Source organism: Micrasema longulum, unplaced genomic scaffold (assembly GCF_059751315.1).
Source record: "Micrasema longulum isolate JH-2025_06_02 unplaced genomic scaffold, ASM5975131v1 h1tg003125l, whole genome shotgun sequence".
NCBI lineage: Eukaryota > Metazoa > Arthropoda > Insecta > Trichoptera > Brachycentridae > Micrasema > Micrasema longulum.
This window is the reverse complement of record NW_028280221.1, coordinates 35,143-55,674: the sequence shown is the minus strand read 5'-3', so window position 1 is coordinate 55,674 and position 20,532 is coordinate 35,143. Positions and strand designations below refer to the sequence as shown.

At 35.3% G+C, this 20,532-nt stretch overlaps 1 protein-coding gene across 1 annotated transcript in view; it reads right to left on the bottom strand.

Moving 5' to 3' along the window:
* Nucleotides 1-3,641: 3,641 nt before the first annotated feature.
* The window catches only part of LOC148271078 (filamin-B-like), a gene marked incomplete at its 3' end in the record, with an annotated part of 49,658 nt that continues 32,767 nt past the window's right edge, over nucleotides 3,642-20,532 (bottom strand). The window contains 14 exon segments of the mRNA XM_088241866.1: nucleotides 3,642-3,809; nucleotides 4,217-4,320; nucleotides 4,846-4,979; nucleotides 5,452-5,662; nucleotides 5,779-5,899; nucleotides 7,857-7,930; nucleotides 10,368-10,707; nucleotides 13,290-13,413; nucleotides 14,451-14,693; nucleotides 14,807-14,970; nucleotides 15,505-15,617; nucleotides 15,972-16,147; nucleotides 17,859-18,022; nucleotides 19,127-19,268. Of these exon segments, the coding sequence (XP_088097992.1) occupies nucleotides 3,642-3,809; nucleotides 4,217-4,320; nucleotides 4,846-4,979; nucleotides 5,452-5,662; nucleotides 5,779-5,899; nucleotides 7,857-7,930; nucleotides 10,368-10,707; nucleotides 13,290-13,413; nucleotides 14,451-14,693; nucleotides 14,807-14,970; nucleotides 15,505-15,617; nucleotides 15,972-16,147; nucleotides 17,859-18,022; nucleotides 19,127-19,268 (2,278 nt within the window).

Here is a 20,532-nt window from a genome sequence, read left to right as displayed (position 1 = left end):
GCGTTGACTTATGACTGCGATAACTTAAGCATGTTCAATATTGTTCATTGTGATTGCTCAAATGCTTAGAATGTTTTAAGCACGTAGATAGTTATTTGTGATTGAGCTACTAGACAACAAGGCGCAACCCCCTATTTGCAAAATTTATCGAGCTTCTTTCAAAACAATCTACCGGTGGCAAGCGGTGATTTTATTTACAGGTAAGCTATAAAAAAAGATCATAAATTTGTACCTACATACTACATAGTACAATGTATGTAATTTATACTATAAATGGCTATTTTTAATGTGGTTCTGTGTGATACAACATGTGTCATCTATTTATTTACATTTACGCCCAATGGGCATTTTTAAGGGCATATTTATACATATAAAAATATTATACGGGAAAGTAGAAAGACACAATTATATCTAGTAGACTGGGATGGAAGACACAATTATATATGGTAGATTAGGTGGGAGTGGAAGCAGGAGAGAGGTGTTTATAATTGAATTTGATTCAGTGATCGTTTGAAAGAAGACAACTTGTTATCAAAGAAATCAAGACTGGTATGTTTGTTGGCAGACCTAAGAATTCTGTTATCGGTATGAAAGAGTAAGTTTTGTCTGAGGTTTCTAGTTGGGATATGAAATCAACTCAAACGACGATTATTATTAACTTCGTGATATATTATATTATGTAGCTATATTATCAATTACTTTAATACGTAACGTATACAAAAGTTCATCAAAAATAGCACGATAAATTAAGTAGGTATTAGGTATTCCCATCACAATTGAAATGTCAGTAGGCCGATTTGTTCTAGAAATGATTAATGCTAAAAACGGCCGCGTCGAGCGCCACATGTCACGCGATATGACGGCATGAAAGTAATGGTGGTCATATGTCAACTGTATCATGCCAAAGAAAAAAAGTCCTTGGGAAATAATGTTCGAAATACTGTTTTCCAAATATTTTGTGTTATCTGCAAGCTTACTCATGGAGAAATAAACCGCCATTGGGTTTAAGATGTTTAAAATATGGTATACTTATTTGTATGAAGAAATTAACTGGAATAATCGGCTAGTTACTCGACTCACCCCTGGCGCTCGGCGCGTTTTATTAATATTTTTATTTATATTTGGAGAAAAATACAAACAGTGGCAACGATTTTTACGAAATATTTTTTTTATTTTTTATTTTTAGTAAATAAAGTTAGCGCGAAACATTATTATGGATAGTCAAATATAATGGTAGGCTGCGCATAATCGCTTATATACAACATTCGCTTCAGTAAATATAAATACGCTGTCGTAGGGCTAGTGTGGCAAGAAAAAAAAACCGAGAGAGATTTAAAACTTAAATATACAAAAAAGTTTCTGGGGCTTGATTGTTTCTATTTTTAGTGTTATATTGTGTAGTTGTTATATTTGAGCAAATTTAATAAATAAAAAAATATAAACTTGTAATTTAAGTAAAACAATTTACTTTGTTATCACATGCTACGGATTTCTTTTAATGATTTAGAGAACAAGTGAGCTTTAAGATTATAACGAAACATTACTTCATTTATTTATTCATATTTTTCTCTTACAAACTATAATCAATAATAAAAATAATGTGACTTTACTGGGGTTACCCGTGCCGAGGACACTTAACAATAAACTTTTTTTTTAAACATATTTTTACATTTGAGAATAAACAAAGAAGACTAAATTAATAGCAGAGATAATTAACAAAATATTCAGACAGTTTTAAACACTACATATTAATGTTTATAATTAATTTATGTACATCTATATTATTTATATTACAAAACGCACAATGAATACAACAAAAACCTAACATAAGCTATAAACTTGTGGAGCAGTTGATTCAATATTGGTTAGGCGAATGAGAAAATCCATTTTACTTGTACTTGGCTCCACTATCCATTTTTTATAGCCTTTTTGAACATTTTCTCGTAACTAATTGTTGTAATAGATGGTGGAAATAGGTTATAGATTTTAATGGAATAATACTTAATATCCCTTTGTCCGAAAGTGGTGTTAGTTTGTATTTGTTTGAGTCGTCTTTGTGTTGAGGATCTAGTGATAATATTATTTGTATGTGACGTGTTGTACTTCACTCTAACAGTTTTGCGCTTCTGCTGGTCTTCCATGCCACAGGGCCTGCGACCGCAAATGCGCGTTCACCGAATTTAGAGGTGCAATAACGTTTCCTCTGGCCGTAGATGTAGCTGATCTAAGCGCAAGACGTCTGTCAGCTAGTTCAGCTTAGATATTCCGGAGCAGAGTTGTGCAGCGACTTATACAGAAACCAACAGAGTTGTCATAGAATTAAGAATAGTCCAGAAACCGCATACGCGCATCAAACAGAAGGCGACTAAGTTACTCTTAAAATAGTAGTTTTACGTTTTGACCAATTAGTTTCTTGGTAGACGTCGGCGACGCTCAGTACGCAACTCCCGATTTGAATTCAACTATGCCGTGTTGTGTCGTTTTAAAGTGTTGAAATACTGCTGGGATCTTAAAAAAATAGGATGGGATCACATTTCATGTGTACGTAGCAAATGCATGTGTAAGTAGCAAATGCATAACTTAAAAATTCAACTATTTTTCCATCTGTCAGATTGTCAAAGAAAACAAAATGGACATTTTGTTAGTGTTGCCAGGGTAGTAAATTTTTTTACACTACTTTGCTCATCATGCATATCTTTAAAAAATCAAATATTATTTAACATAACATAAAAATATCAGTTTTATGTAGAGTTCTTTTAATTTTTTAAAGTTCAAAATTCGTTAATTAAATTACACTTATTAAACGACCCTTTACTTATCTATTCTGTTGTGTGAATCATTTTTTTCGCGTGTACAATAAAATTTTATAGAAATTAACAAATTGCTTTTATTTTAAAATATAATTATCTTTTATTTGTGTCATGATTTTATTTTTCGCGATCTGGCAACATTACGCGGCGACTTCACGCATGCGCGCGGCGAAAATGGGACAAAATCTTTAAAATATGTCTTAAGGCCTTATCGTTTTCGGCAAGTGCAGGTATGAAGGTCATAAAAAAGTAAATAAGATATAGTTATAAATTAAATATTTCAACCAGAATTATCTTCTTTTGAAAAAAAGAGAGAATGCAGTTCTATAAAAAAAGGTTTCAACTAAGATATTTCAATGGATATAATTTTTTTAAAGTATCATCGAAGGCATAATTTTACGTAGAAATAAAGGAAAATGTCACAAAAATGCATGTGATTTAAAATGCTTATATTTCTTTTCAAAATCAAAAAAATAAAATTTGGCTTAAGCCACTTTTATGTTTAATTTGTAATCTTTAAATTATTATTTCAAATTTTACTTCAATACTTTATGAGATCCCAGATACCCAAGTTTAGTCTAAATTTTAAATGGCATAATCGTAAGTCTAAAAGTAATTATATTTTAGTTACATAAAACTTTTAAGTATATTTTTCAACAGAAATACCTTTAAAAAATATTATTTTTATCTAATTTATATATTTTTATTATTGCGCGATTAAAAAAAAACATTCGTTTTAAAATGGCAAAATCGTATGATTAATCATACGTTTTACCAAACTACAGCCTTAAGTAAACCAATAAACAAATAAAAATTGATAAACTGACTTACCAGGGACAGTCTCCTCATTAAAGGTGATCTGGATGGTGTGTGTGGCGGGTCGGTGTGGGGTGAAGGAGGCCAGGAACCTCTGGCCCCCGAGGGCTCGCACAGCCGATGTCACCCGGCCCCCGTTGACTAGAATCTCTAAGTTCCCGGAACCTGCTCGGGATCCATCAACTGGAAATAATAATAATAATATACAAATCTATAAATATAACGTCTGTGCAAGCTGGTTTCTCAGCATCTGGATACAAATGACTAAAGCATATACTACCGAACCTAATGTATTTATTTATGTTTTAATAAGCTCTTTCATAACTTCTTAAACATTAATATGAACTTTAAATAACATTAAATTTGATATAAAATATTTTTTTCTAATTGATTTTAAATACAACAATGTTTTGAGTCTGTCCAAATGTTTGCGGACTGGCTGGATTTCTGGAAATTTGTTGCAACAGAGAGGAAAAACCTTTTTGAGAAGGGATTGTGCAAGTCTAGTCTATTGACTTACCAATTAACTAGATGAACAATGCAAATTTTACAAGAATTCAATACCTATATTAACCAATTATTTGACTTACTTTCAAACTCAACTGGCTCGCCAACAACTCCATTAGGAATATGTTTCACAATGACAGATTTGGCACCGCCTTTCTCCTGAGGAGAGGGGGAAGTCATTTGGCTCCTGTGGACATCGAGACAATGAAATTACTGTGTCAAATAAAGAAAAGTAACATAATTAAATCCATAATACTAAAAATAGATCAACTCGCTGAGTGACTGCATTGAACTGGACTTGTTGGGCTGACAGGGCGTTGACTGCGCCTTGTGGTTTCTTTATGGGCTACGTTCCTTTTTTCTTCATACCTCCATGGTAGGAACAATGTAATTGTACTGCAGGACGATGCTCTCGTTTTTTTATGCAATACTGTTAGAATTGCATAATATGTTGTATTGGATTCTATAGAAAACGCTGACTTGCTTCATCGGTTGTTGCATTATAATTTCAGATAAAATTATTTAGCACATGTGTGTCATCGATCATGGACCCCACAAATATATAGGATATGAACAAATTTACGAAAGGTAGGCATGAAACGACATGCTAAGTGGTCATTCCTTTTTAGAAGCAGTTATCCTAGTAAAGAGGACTCTTAAATCAATTTGGGTGTCATTTTTTTCAAATATTCAATAAAATAAATGAACATACCTAAATCTAGCGTGAGTAGCATCCGTCTCGTTCAGTCCGCCGGCCCCCCCAGAGTGAGGGGGCCTATTTGATAAAAAAGACTGCTGGGCAGAAGATGTTAAAAGGTGGCTCTTAGATTCGCTGACGTTTTTGGTCTGAAACAAAAAATAAACACATCAATATCCATCTCAATCTAAAGTGAGACGGCTCGTGGTCCCGTGGATTACATGCGATGAGGAAAATGCAGTGAATGCAGATGAATAACGTGACACGAGCAACGGCAAACACACGTTGACAGTTGAAGTTGACAGTTAACACTATCTTCATTAAAATATTTGTAATTTTTTTTTCTGAATTTGATCACAAATTTCACCCAATTTGTGTATTACATGACACAATATTTATTTATTTCGTCAAATCTTGCAAAAGATATTTGATCATTTTTGACCCATGTTTTAGACCAAAGTAGGATTAAAAAATAATACAATTGACACTGCTCAATAGCAACAAATTTTGTGTAGTGTCACTATTCTTAAAGGTGAAATAACATATTGAAAAAATAAGTGACTCGTGCAATCTGCTGATGATCAGCGTAAGATTAAACAGTTGAAAATAGTGTTCAGTTACATAACGGTCTTCTTCAACTCCCGCTAGTTCATCTAGGCGCTGGTTGAAGCTGTCTCTGCTGGTGTCCGCGAAGCGACTGTAGTGAGTACTCCGGTTATACTGCGTGTTCCTCAGGGTCTCCGCATCCTGCCTCGCAGGAGATATATCCGCCCTGCTGTGGTCCAGCCCTGTGCTGAGTGTCGCCTCTGTCAGATTAGCTAGAGACTCCAAGCTGAGAACAACAAAGGCAAAGATAACTATTGTATAATGAGGAAGTACCAGACCAAATTAATGCAGAATACAGTTTAGCGTGTGAAACTCGGAATGGGCTTTCGGTAACTTTTTTACCTGTTGGCACTCATAAGGTGGCGTGTTTTTGCAATAGCGTCCCAAGAATCTCTTCTAGCCGGGCTTCGACCGGCTGACACCTTCATATTGGAGCTGTGATCGACACCGGAGTGACTCTCCACTAAAAAAAACAATATTTTACCCATATTAAACCACCAAATCACATTCATTCAACAAGGAATCAGAACTAAGTTTGCTTCTAAGAGTACCTCAAAGATAGACAACCATAATATTTACATCCAGATTCTGTTTCTTTTACATTTTTTCTATTCATGTATATATGCCGTTTAACCTAACTTTTGTTGGAAACATGTCAGGTTTCAAGCATTTATGTATTTTTTTGTTTTCTGTTAAATGTGGAATGATTCAGAAATTTAAAGGAAAAATAAAAATGACATTTATTCTAAACTATCATCATTATTCCCTTTTCGCACCTAATGGTGCATAGGGCACTACAACGGTATACCAATTGCAGCGTATCCTGATCATTTTATTACTAAACGAAGTTATGATGCTCAGTCTTACGCTTTAGGTACCAGTCCAGGAACTACGAAATATTCTGGTGTGAAAACAGTATTTTTAATAAATATTTTATATCAACCATGTCAGGAATCGAACCCGAGACCCCTTGCATGGTAAGCGAACGCGCTGAACTTTTTTTTTTTGGGTGATACCGTGTGTGTTGGATTTTTTCCAACGTTTCGGCTACCATTGCAGGAGCCATCTTCAGGGTAAACTGTGTGTTTTGTAGAAAAAAGTGTGTGTTTATTTACTAGTAGTTTGTACCGTGTCGCAGTCCGCAGTAGGCACATTTCTATTCATTTTTGTAGTATGTAGTGCTGGGAACCATGTTGAGTTTAATTTCCGAAACATCGGAACCGTCCAACGCACACAGTATCACCCAAAAAGAAACACATTGATAACAGCGACCGTGAAAACCTTCGCACCTATTTAGAAATATTACAAATTTTACATGATCTGAGTTCAAACCGATAAAAATGCATTTTCTAACTTTTGATCAATATTGGCCTTTTGCTTGGAATAGCAGAATAGTAATTTGATTAAAAACTTAAACATTAAAACATAATTCAAAATTTAAATGAATTTTAAAAGGCAGTGTATCAATTTACTATCTTCAAATTGTAATACCTAAATAATACTATGTTGATTTCAATGAGGAACTTCAGCCCTACGGGAAATTGGATACAAAAAATGTTTTCTTACGCGGGGTAAAAATTAGAGCATTAAATTGTAATGCAAAGTTTCTTGAAAATGTACAGAAAAAAGAAAAAAAAATATTTTGATAAAAACGCACTACTTTAAATGACGTCACTGGTTCATGTGAATCAACCTATGATCTGAGAGCTATGGAAGATTTCCGGTCTGCTTGTCGCTTCTGGACCAATGGGAAGAACTGAATTAGAATAAGCGGAAATGAACCTCTGACGTCACATGCGGAGTTATTTCAGAAATACAAAACTTTAAAAAATCGTAGCGCCGATAATACGATATGTAAAAATTAAAAAAAAAAATTTTTGACTTAGTTTAACAGTCTATTAACAAATAAAAAATTTGAAAAAAAGCACTGAACTTCCTCATTGTTTACCATTTATTGACTTATATAAGTATTTTTCTAACTTCTTCTAATTTTAAGATTATTTTAATACAACTTATACGCAAAAATGTACTCCTGTTCTCCACTGTAATGCATGTATGTATTATTATGTATCCTCATATATTTTCTACTAATATGTAATGATTTTTTTAAATTTTTTATTTAAATTTTATTTTTCTTTCTCTTAATTCATTTTCATCTTTGCTCCTTTCTTTGTATAAAATGCATTTCTGTGTTCATATTTAAAAATGCACTTCTGTTCTTTCCACTTTTATACTAATATGTAAAGATGATATTTTTGATATTTTTCTTTTTCTTCTAAAAATCATTTTTATATTTTTTGCTAATTCTTTGTAAAATACATGTCTGTCTTTATTTGTATATATGTATGTAAAACATGTAAAAGTCTAAAAGGCGTTTAAATAAATAAAACATGAACAGAAAAAGAAATGGTTTTACTTACTGCTCGTGTTGTAAGAGTAGCCACCACTGGGACTTGACCTTCCAACTCTTGTTCCATAAACTGGGCTGCTAGTTCTGCAACGTGAAACCAGAAAACTGTACCATGTACAAGATCATCATCGAACCCTTATCTGCATCTGATGGTGCATCGGTGAATGAAACGCAGCGGGAAAAAGGAAATGGACCACACAATACAACGTTGTAAAGGTGTGTGTATACTACAAACGCTTTTTTACAGTATTGCGCTTGGTCGGTTCAGTCGTGAACTATCGAGCGTCGAGTATGGAGGTCTCAAAGGAAGAAATTCGCCATATTTTACATTTTAACTACCTAAAAGGGAAAAAGGCGTCGAAAGCGACCAAAAAAATTTGCGATGTATACGGGGCCAATATTCTTTCGGTTCGTGCTGCACAACAGTGGTTCGAGCGATTTCTTTCTGGTGTAGTGGAGGGGAATGATGCACCACGCTCAGGCAGGCCTGTCGTCGAAAATAATAAACGATGGAAAATATCAAGATAGACCGTCATGTTAGCAGTTGTAGAATCACCCAGAAGCTGAATGTTCATCATAAACCTGTTTTGGACCGTTGGCTAAAGGCTGGATCAAAAAAGAAGCTCGACGTTTGGGTGCCACACGAGCTGATGCAAAAAAACCTCATTGACCGAATGTCTATCTGCGAATCGCTGCTGAATCCCAACAAAATTGACCCATTTCTCAAACGGATGGTGACTGCTGATGAAAAATTGGTCACTTACGATAATTTCAAGCGACAGAGATCATGGTCGAAAGCCAACGAAGCGGCCCAGACCGTGGCCATGCCGGACTGACAGCCAGGAAGGTGTTACTATGTGCTTGGTGGTATTGGCAGGGAATACTCCACTATGAGCTGCTCCCCTACGGCCAAACATACAATTCTGCCCTCTACTTTGAACAACAAGACCGTTTGAAGCTGGCAATGGAACAGAAGCGGCCAGCATCTTCTTTCCTTCCCATCCCCTCTCCTCTCTTGATAGTATAGTGTTATTTTTTATATATATATATTTAATTTTGTTAATCTTTGCTTTTAATTTTTGTATAAAATTGTAAGATTCAATATGTCCATGTATTTATAATTTTCTCAAACTGAACGGTTTGGGTAGGTAGGGAGAAATTGCCTTAAGGCAATATGCCCGCCCTTATATGTATATTTATTGTATATGTATATAAAGTGTCAAATAAATAAATAATAATGCATTGGTGAATAGGAGAGGAATCGTGTTTCATCAGGACAACGCCAGGCGGCACACATCTTTGATGATGCGCCAGAAGCTCCGGGAGCTTAGATGGGAACTTCCTATGCATCCACCCTATAGTCCGAACCTGGCACCGAGTGACTTCTACCTGTAACTGTCTATGGCCAATGCGCTTGGGGGTGAAAATTGACTGTCCGAGTTTTTTGCCAATAGGGACAAGGGCTTCTACGAAAAGAGCATTATAAAGTTGATTCTCGTTGGCAAAAAATTATCGAACAAAACGGCGTATATTTGACTTAAATCGGATGATTGTAACACTTTTTGCATTGAAATGAAGCGAAAAATACTTAATTACTTTTTCCCTAATCTATTATTTATGTCAACTCATTCGAGACACAAAATTTTACCAAATAATGTCAAACCTGCGTTCTCCACAAACAGTAATACTGGTTAATTAAAATGCGATTCTTGTCCTTCAGTTAACGTTGGAAGAACAAAACAACTCTTTGCAAACCACCTTATTAATTATGATCATTACTTGAATTAAATGCAAATAATACAGAAATATTTAAAATTAGGAAGGCTTTGAAAAATAATGTCCCTTTAATCAATAATTAAATAACCTTTCAATACAGCCCATAATATGATATTCCATTCAAATTATCATCCTATACTTAGTAAATTCATGATCCTCCCTTCACCCCCTCAACTTTTTTCAACTATTTCTTCAACATGATCTAACATTAAATAATATGTTATTTATATATTAATTTACTTATGGATAGTTTATTACACATTATTTGAGACATGAGTCCCAACTCTATGGGACTAAAAGTTCTGTGTTGAGTTGAGACGAGCAATTAGTTGACACAGACACACGATTATCACAAATATTTTATAGGATCAAAAACACAACAATAATATTAAAAAACCAAATATATGGCACATCAATATGGTAAACAGTAAACTCAAACATTCGGAAAATCATCAAAGATTTTCCACTCAAATCACTCTCACTAAGGTTCTTGAAAATAATACATAGATTCAGTGCACGTTAGTGTTAGCTACGGACAGCATGTGTCTTATTGGCACGTTGGTTTTATATTTTTATGCAACTACTACTACTTTGTTGAAGGTGTATAGTGGCATTCGCATGTTAGGGTAATTAGTGTCCTGACAAAGAAACAGGTAAGTTTCAAAACCCGTAGACAGAAAATTTGATAAGTGGTTATATACAATAATTGAGTTGATGCTTTAAATATTAATGACTTGAATCTAACCTGTTGATAGGGCTGGTTGCTCTTCCAATAGGACTTGTGGTTCTATGGAGATCCTTATCCCCCAAGAAGCGGCTAGTAATCGGGCTGGCCGTGATGTTCCGCGGACTCTCTGACCTGTATTTGGATGTGGTGTTGATGTCCTGAGATTTGGTGACTCTTGTCACGAAGCTGGAGTCTGTCACGTCATAGCCGGAAGACTTCTGCATGTCGTAACTATCGTTGAATGAAGATTTGTATGCGTTTGATTCATCCAACCTCGTCGAATCGCGCGAGATTTTAGACTTGTAATCTTGATTTAGACTAGATCCGTTCAACGGACTGCTTTCGCGATATCTACCAGCTGAAAGAAAACAAATTTATTTATTTAAATCTTTAAGCACAAAAGTTATTTTAAAAACATTAATTGATGAGGAACGTGGGATCAGTTTGGAAGGAGACAGGAAGAGGATCCAGGAAAGAGAAGGAATAAAAAACAAAGATGAACAGAGATTAGGGTTCTAAGGATGTGTAATAATGTTTCAGGCGTTTCTTATAAATGGCCAAGGAAGATGCACTTTTGTCATAAAAAGGTAGCTCATTCCAAGGTCACGTCCTTCACTAGGGCCCGCTACAAAATGAATGACCAGAATCTGATACGAACATGGAATGTTAAGGATCTGGGCTTTAGATTTGTGAGCACCCTGATTACTGATCAGAAAACCATCAGGAGTTTACGGGGAGTCTTTTTCTTCATTATCAATAATTTAAAAGTGGTCCAGTGAATTTAAGAGGGGCAAAAAGAGCATAGAAGATGACGAGCGATCCGGTCGGCCAATCGAGACCGTTAATGAAGAAAATGTGGAGGAAATAGAATATTTAATATTGGAGAATGCCAGAATGTAGGTGAAAAGGATAGCCGAGATTACTAGCCTATCCACCAGTACCATTTTTTCTAATTTACACGACCACCGACACATGTCGAAAGTCTGTGCAAGATGGGTGCCGAGATTCCTAAAGCCACTCCAAAAATCTCACCGCATAAAAGCTGCAAAGGGTTTTGGAGCTCTGTAATGAAAATTCCAAAGAAACTATTTACAAAACTGTTACTGGGGATGAAACCTGAGTTCATCACTATGATCCTGAGAGTAAGCAGGAGTCCATGCAGTGGCACCGAAAAGGTACAGAGCACCCAAAGGAGTCATGGCTACAATTTTCTGGGATTCCTGCGGAATTTTGCTGAAAGATTACAAGAAAAAGGGCATCAATATCACGGGAGAATACTACTCTAGCATCCTTTATCAATTGAGGGAGGCGATCAAAGAGAAAAGGCAGGGGAGGGGTAATTGGCCAGAGGGATCCTGCTCCTCCACGACAATGCACCCGTGCACAAGGCTCAAGTTGCAAAGGCTGCAGTTCGTGAATGTGGTTTCGCAGAAATAAATCACCTACCGTATAGTCCAGACCTGGCACCAAGTGATTTTTTTCTATTTCCAAATCTTATACCAAATTATCTTTTTTTTATCGATAATTCTATAACTGGTAATATTTTATTATTTTATATAGTTTATCTTTTTTAGGCTTTCTTAATTTGTTAATTAATAATATTGTTTTAAATGCTCTGTATTACTTATGCTTACATGTATGAATATTTAATTGTATTTGTAACTAATATGTAAAAGGCACTAAGTGCCGTTTATTTCGATAAAATAAATAAAAGAAAATAAAGAAAGACATTTGTGGGAAACGATTTGACGACGATGACTCGTTGAAGGCGGCGATTAATGAGCATTTTGATAGCAAACCGGAATCATATTTTTTTAAAGGTTTAAATAAAAAAAAAAAAAAATTTTTTTTTATTTACTGAAAAATATTTTTTGACAAAGTAATTATAAAGTTAGAAATGTTTTGTACATACTTAGTTAATCATAACGTTTCTACCTCTCTAATTTTATTTTATTTTATTAGGGAAATCAACAGTTCTACATACATATTTTTAGTAAACAAACAGATATAGTGTATAAACTCAGAACTATTAACAGATTTCCACATAGTAAGAAAGTTAGTAAAGAAAATACTACATATCAAATAAATACATACAATTTATACATGTAAAAATGTTATTTTCATGTACTCAATAATCAAGGATTTTTTAAATATTTATTTTAAGAACATTAAGTTACTGTAAATTGGCCGGGATAAGGACAAGAATGCTTGAAGAGAGGATAAGGAGGGGAGGGGGGAGATGTACATATTTATTATTATAATGTCTACTAAGTTGCATAATACATTTTTAGTGTAAATTTTAAATCTGACAGAGTGATGTTTGTGTAATCTATATTTTTTAATTTTGTATTGTACATTGAAAAAGTCCTACGAAAAAAAGCATTTTTAACATACGATGTTTTACTTATTGGTACATGAAACAGGTGGTACCGTCTACAAATCCTGGCTGGCACATGTATTGTTATTAAACCAAGCAGCTCTGTACAGTCAACCATTCCTGTCATAATTTTGTATCATAATATCTAATATCTAATAAAGTGAAAAACTCGTGTTTAGAGAGGGAGTTCGTTTTACATTAATTTTTATATTTATATGTATACATACATTGCTAGAAGTAAGAAGTGCATAGATATTAAGGGTGACTATATTGAGAAGAAAAAAAAAAACCTAAGTCTTTTCCTTCATACACCCATACCGAGAATATATTGAACGCCCCTCGTATTGTGCCCTTGAGGGGATTTCCACAAAGATGCTAATTATAAACATGTGTACATCCCCTTCTTGGACAAATGTTTGAATGCAAATTTTTATCGTGATTTGTTATCTATTTATTTAGAATTGTTAAGAGCAGTGCAATATTTGACAGATATGAGTAAGGGAATAGACGTCAGTGGTGACAGATATATGAAGATGCTAAGTGATAGTATTGCTATATCTTACCAGGGCTACTGACTCGAACAGGACTTTCCCGAGTTTTGGATGTGGAACTTTTACTCTTGTGCGATCCTACTCTCATCATGAAGGGAGATCCTTTTACATCATATCCATTGTAATAGACATAAATCTGTGAAACAAACCACACAAAAATCATTATTTTAAATAATAATAATGACAATGTAATCAAAAAACGGCAGAGATATGCCCAAATATTTGACAAATTTAGGATTATCTTAAGTTTCTGCTTCATGAAGGTATGTTGCAAAAGACAGCTAAATGTACAAGACCTAGAGCAATTAGTAATGCTTCAATTTCTACATTAAAAACAGCGACAGGACCGTTGTATTTAGAGACACCGTTGTATTTAGAGAGGAATATTTTTCTTTAATGAAATATATAAGGTAGAGTCAAGGTGCTGACAGTGGCTCAGGCGGGTACAGTGGATCAAGTACCCGACATGTAAAAGTATAAGCACTACAATTTAATCTTGCTCATGGTAAGAAGTTCTCATGGTTTGTAACTGTGACAGTGTGTGCACATTGTGCATCCATTTGAATTTTTTAGTGTCTGGAAACTAAATTTAAAAAGTAAGTTTTCTTTGTTTCTTATCTGATTTGCAGGCAACATTTTCACGTGGCATTGATTTTACTGTAAACTACGTGTATTCTGGTTACATATAACAGTATGAATATTATGAACAAACTTAGGAATTTGTGTTTGTTTGACTAGAAAATCAAAATGGCCGCATAGGGTATAGTATATCAAATACCGTAGTATGCAATGAATCGTGATCTAGCTAAGCTATTAGAAGAATTTCTTAAGCTACCCATATATTCACCAAAGTCGAAATACACATGAATTTAACGTGTACTAGAATGAGCCACTGTTGATTAATCTGTGATCCATTATACGCGACCTAAAGTACATAGTAGATCATTTCCCATTTTCAAATAAAACCATTGTAACTCATTATGTTGTAAGTAAATCTAAAAAAATACAATGCAGTCCGAAAATATGATAATTTAACTAGAGTGATACCAAATTTTAGCTTTCGTGTTCAAACCATTACAAAAGTACAGCCCTCAAACAGGAATACAAAACAATTAAAAAAGAAGGAAAACTTACTTATTTGTTGAGCAAAAATCATTGTAAGACGTAACTTACCCTATGTTTTCCATTGTCCTTGGGCATAAAAGACACCCGGTAAGAATGTGTGTCCAGCTTCTCAACTGCACACATGATGCTGCGCTTGTCATGGACGATATCGACGGACACTTCCCCTTTCTGCAGGGGGCCACAGCCCGCAGTGTCCAGCAGGAAGTAGTGCGCCTTGTGGGCAACGGCGCCCTCCAGTCCGGACACCGATACTCCGGCAGGGTCGAAGACATCACACGTGAATGGACCACCCTAGAAATGGGATACATAATTTAGGAGGCATTAGAGGTTGAAGAATTGTCAGGTAAGAATTAAGAATTACAAGTACAATGTTAAGAATTAAGAATAATGACACATAATCTCACCTGTATATTTTTCCCTTGGTAGGTGATGGAGATCTCCCAAGTGCCAGGTTCGTCCGGCTGGAAGATGGCAGAGCTGGTATCTTCCACTGTCTGCAGAGGACACCGTACCGCCCTCCCGGAGGGGCTGTGAGCAGTCACTACGATATCCTCACGCCGCGGAGCTCCTGAACGTAGGATAAAAAGTGTATAAGTTTGGAAAAAAAGAAGGTATTTCAGGTTTTTGGTACCAAAAATATTCAATATACGGCCTAAACATTGTAAAACTATGACCCGGATTCAATTGAATAAACTTGTAAAAAAATGGTTACTGGGTTTGGTTAGAGAAAAGTCGTAATAATCAATAAAACATATTGATAAATAGTAGAATGCATAGCTAGGCGGACTACACACAATCCAGAGAAACCTCTTATTTGTCCAAGAAAAACGAAATATTTAGTGCAATCAACAAATGAATGCCAGGTATCCAATATACTTCTTCGCAATTGTTGCTATCGCTTTATTATATTTGAGCATATGGGTTTCGTAGCAACTAAGTTTTTGTAGTCATGTATTAAATGAATCTGACATACATCTGTCTAATACCCAGCATTTTAAACTCCCCGAATGTTTTTTTCATGAAGACTTTTAGGATTGCTTTCTGTGCTTTGGCAAGTGAAATCAAATGACTTTTTACGGCACCACCCCGCACTAATGTTCACCTGTTGCATTGACTAGAACTTCTACAAGACTGCCGAGGGCACAGGGAGCCATTCCAGGGGGGGCAACTGTCACCAGACGTGGCAGAACTCGGAAAAAGAAGCGATTATCCACCCTGTAAGTTTTAAATTATTACACGTCATAATTTTATTTTAGCTTTTATTTTAACACATAAAGTAACTCAATAAAGTAGCATCATCAACCCCTTATCCACAGTATGCTGTTTTACGTAAAACTAATTCACTTAAAAAGTGCCCATAAACATCTATGGTTATATTGATTTGGTCATTTCAAAAACACTCCAAATGTCTTAAATAAAGCAAACCTTTTGTAAATGTATGCAATCACCCATCATTGGTCGAATTTCATCATCTAAAATCTTGTTTGAATCAATACAACTCGTATTCTATTTTAGGTTCTTCTTGTTTTTCTAGAACAAATTTCAATGAGGTCTGTTGCGCTTCATTACCTGATGTCATCTACATCGAGCACTATCTCGTGCATCCCCATTTTGTCAGGAACAAACACTCCGTGGCCGCGGTCCTGCAGCCGCACGGGGTGTATCTGCTCGGCGGGGGTGATGACGTACGCCTTGATCTGGGAGAAGTCTAACTCCTTGGAGAGGAGGTCCACGCGGAAGTTCATCTGAGGAAAATACACACTGCTTTAATGATGCCTAATTAAATAGGCACATTCGTGGGGGCTTCCCTGCCTCCATTTTCTAACAGACCTTTATCATGATTAGTCTTGGTTGCCAATTAAAATGCAATTATTGTCCTTCAGTTTACGTTGGAAGACATCAAGAAATATTGATATTTGTGTGAGAACATATGAGGTGTCTTCACAATAATAATTTCTCCACTTTCGCAAATCACCTCATCAATTTAAATCATGACTTTAATTAAAAAACAGGAGTTAAAATCTTACATACAAATAATGAAGGGTTAAAAGTAAATAATATGGAAATATTTCACATTAGGAAAGCCCTAAAAAATAACAATGTTTTGAGTATGTCCAAATGCTTGCAGACGGTCTGGATTTTTTCCCAAGGGAGTTCATATTTAAATTTGTTGCAAAAGAGAGGGAAAACATTTTTGAGAAGGGAATATGTGAGTCTAGGCATTTACAGGGTTTACGACCCGTCATTGGCTGGTTCAAGTGGCCATTTTACACACTGTGTAACATTCACCATTCTGGTAAAAGAAGAAGTATAAAAAAAAACAAAATTGTTTTCAGGCGTTGCCTAGTAGGTGAATTGGTTCAGCCGGATGAATCTCACCTACATGATAAAGGTTTCAGCTATTTTACTTCACAAAAGTCAACAGATGGAAGAGTTGAGATCGAGATCGAGTGATATGGCGTTCTATCCTCTCTGCCTACCCCTACGGGGAAACGGCGTGATGGTTTGTTTGTTTGATTGTTTTCGTTTGCTTTTTACAATATAAAATATACAATATAATAAGTTAGTTAGATATTCAAAAATTTAAAAACAATATTTAAACATAGGTATAAAAAGAAAAAGAACAAGAAATATACATATATATATATATATATATATACATGTATGTATGTCAGCATACAAAAGAAATAAAAAATATAAAATAAAATGAATAAACACCAGATCATTAGCATAAGTAGCTTTTCAAAATAATTTGTTGATCGTTACTTTAGAACATCATAAAATATTTATAAAGAGATGATTTGAATTCAGAGGCTCGAGTTGAAAATGTCCATTTGAGAGGTACATTTGTTTCCTAGTCTGTGTATACGCGGTATTGGTGAGCGACAAAGATAGTCGGTTTGAGAGGGGTGACAATAATATAGACTATTAATATTTAATCTATAACAACTGCACAGAAATCTTTAATCCGAGTAATAGAAAAAAAACCATTTCGTTATCCAAGTGACTTGCTGTTCAAAGAATTTAGAGTACTTAATATTATTCAAGAGTATATATTGAGAACAGTAGTGGTTACACACATAAACAGAGAAAAATATTCAAGCGTCAACCACAACCATAATACAAGATACTCCAATAGGGATCTGATACTAAGTGAAGGGGTCAACACTGTTCTGGCATCGAGGCAACACTATTATGTTGGCAAAGAGTTGCATAATTTTTTGCCTCATTTTTCTCATTATATTCATTATTATTATTATCTGTTTTATTGTATTAAGTTTTTTTTTAAAATTAATTTCATCTAGTGGAACGTAAATTAACCTTTGTATTATTGAATGGAATGCGAAAGGTCGGTGTTGTTGGTCAAAGTTGTTTTATTTATTTTATTATAATGAATAACCACAAAGTTAGTGCTTGAAATGTAAAATTTATGTTCATTCAATTTAAATTTCTTACCGGTTCATCTACTCGGCCACTAGTAGAAGTGAGGGAAAGCTGCAGCATGTCCGATAAAGGAGGACGAGGCTTCACCCACTGGAAATGTGCGGCATACGCCATTACACCGAGATGTTCCACTTCCCGAGAACTCATGTCTCGAGCTGATAAGATCGGTTCCACTCCTGCAAAAAAAACCACATCATTTTTGCTATTTTTTCCTATATATTCTTATATGCCGCAGAAACATGGACCTCGAGAGAAATAAAACAAAGAAATCTAAAAGCTAATAATGATAGAAGCATTTCAAATGCGGTGCTGGCTTAGAATATTGCAGATTCTCCACTGGATTAATGATTTTATAATCTGAGAATTGGGTATTGAACAACGTCTTTCTTCTACTGTGCAAATCCATGTTCTCGGGTACTTCGGCCACATTACGAGGTGAAGAGACAACATGAAAAAATTGCTGATACAAGGACGAGTAGACAGTCTCAATCTCACAGACAGAACAGATTTGATGACAGAAGTGACTGGCGTCTTCTTTCCGGATGCTTCTAGAAGCGCTGAAGAGAGGTATCACAAAAAATTGATTTCCTTTGTTATATTTAAGTATGAGTATTTCTTCTTCTTCGATGGCACTACAGCCCAAATTGAGCCTTGACCTCCTTTTAACTTCTGCCTCCAACTCCGTCTGTCCTCAGCAGCCATTTTCCAATTTGCAACTAGTAGATGCTGTGCTGCATCTTTTATTACTTATTTATTTATTTGACGGACTTATGCAGTCCATTCTAACGATGGTAAATACAATTTCTTATAATAAATACAGGCACTAATAAAATAAAATACAACTAAATAAAATTAAAGCTAGGACGAAAAAAATAAAAATTACTACCTCAAGACAAGATCTGGTCTATCTTAGTGAATTTTTAAAACTATAAAGACTCACACCAAAAAAGTCCAGATCTCGAATTTACAATACGACACAATCGGGACATTGGTGCATGCGAGCCATACTTCATCCTGCCACCTCAGTCTAGGTCTTCTGATCCTTCTTTTACCCCAAGGATGTCCAGTCATGACTCTCTTAGTTACTCACGCATCAGGCATTCTTTGTACGTATCCAGCCCATCTCAACCCGAGCAGTTTTATGTGGTTTTATGTTTAGATACTAGGGGTTTCATATATGCTGTACAATTTGGTATTTTGCCTGATGCGCTGCTCTCCTCTATCTTTCACGGGACCACAGAAGTATGAGTTAGTTGGTACTTAATTAATAATATACTTACCGAGTCTTTTTCCAGCTTCAATAGCTTGCTGATGATTATTTTCCCAGTACTGCGGGTCTGACTTGAGTCGCTCTGGGACAGGAGCGGAGCCCCCGAGACCGCGGATTATCTCGCAAGTCACTCGGCCGTCGTTCCAATCACTCTGAAATTTAATGAGAAATGCATTCGCTTGCAAATACCTTTGTCTGACTTTTTTTAAAAATGAGCTAAATTAGTAGGCTTGTGGGACTTGCCCGGAACCCAATGCACGCTGTCACCTGACCTGCTATCGGTAGAAGGTACATCATGCATATCCTGTATGTAAACAACAAATTGTCGGCCTCGTGGTGTATTGGTCTGTGCGTTTGCCTACCATACAAGAGAAATATTTGTTCAAAAAGCCCTGACTGAGTGGCGAATGTTGATTTTATTTACAGGTAAGCTATAAAAAATATCATATATTTGTACCTACATAGAAGGTACATAATATAATATAAGTAATATATACTATAAATTCGTATTTTTCTGTGGTTACAATTCTCATCCATGAAATCAACTCAAACGATGTAACTTCGTGATATATTATAAAGATATATTATCCATTACTTTAATACATAACTCATTAAAAAATAAATGAAAAAATAGCAATATGAAAGCTTTTGTCGCTGTGCTTGGCTTTGTTTGTAAATAACTTGGATATTTACGTTATAATAAATAGAAATCGACTATGGTGAATTGCAGTATGTTTGGTTGCAGCAGTAGGAGCGTCAAAGGTGTTAAAGGAGTCAGTTTTCACAGGTAATTGATTCTGAATATTTTCCCATTTTTCGTCCAGGTATCGTATAAGATTATGAGAAAAGATGTTTGTGTAAACAATTCTCGTCTTTCGTACTTATTTATTGTCTTTTTTAGTGTTTTAAGTGAAATGTGTCAAAAACTTTAATGGGTCCAGCATGAGAAGATGGGTGAACCTCTCGTAAGTCAGCGATAAATAGGTTAAAGACCTGGGCTTGCGGGGTCACAATAGATCTGTAGGATTTAGTAGTTGGATGTTTGGTTGGAGTTCCTACCCCAGTTAGAGATTGACAGAGAAGACACGAGGTTGCTGTTTGATACGTATTTATTACATGGCAAATAAATAATGAATTATGTCGGGCGAGTGTTACGTCGATGATGGGTTGAAGAGACTGCACTTGAACTACATGCTGGAACTGTGTGATGTCGTCGAGCTGGTCTGACGTGAACTGAACTGACTGACTGACTGACTGACGTTGGCTGCGTCCTGTGGTCTCTTTATAGACGATGTTCCTTTGTAGTTCATTTCTTCATGGTAGGGACGGTGTGAATGTACTGTAGAATGATGCCCTCCGATTTCATGTAAAATACTCAGAGTTGCATTTTACAAATGTATAGGATTCGATTGAAAA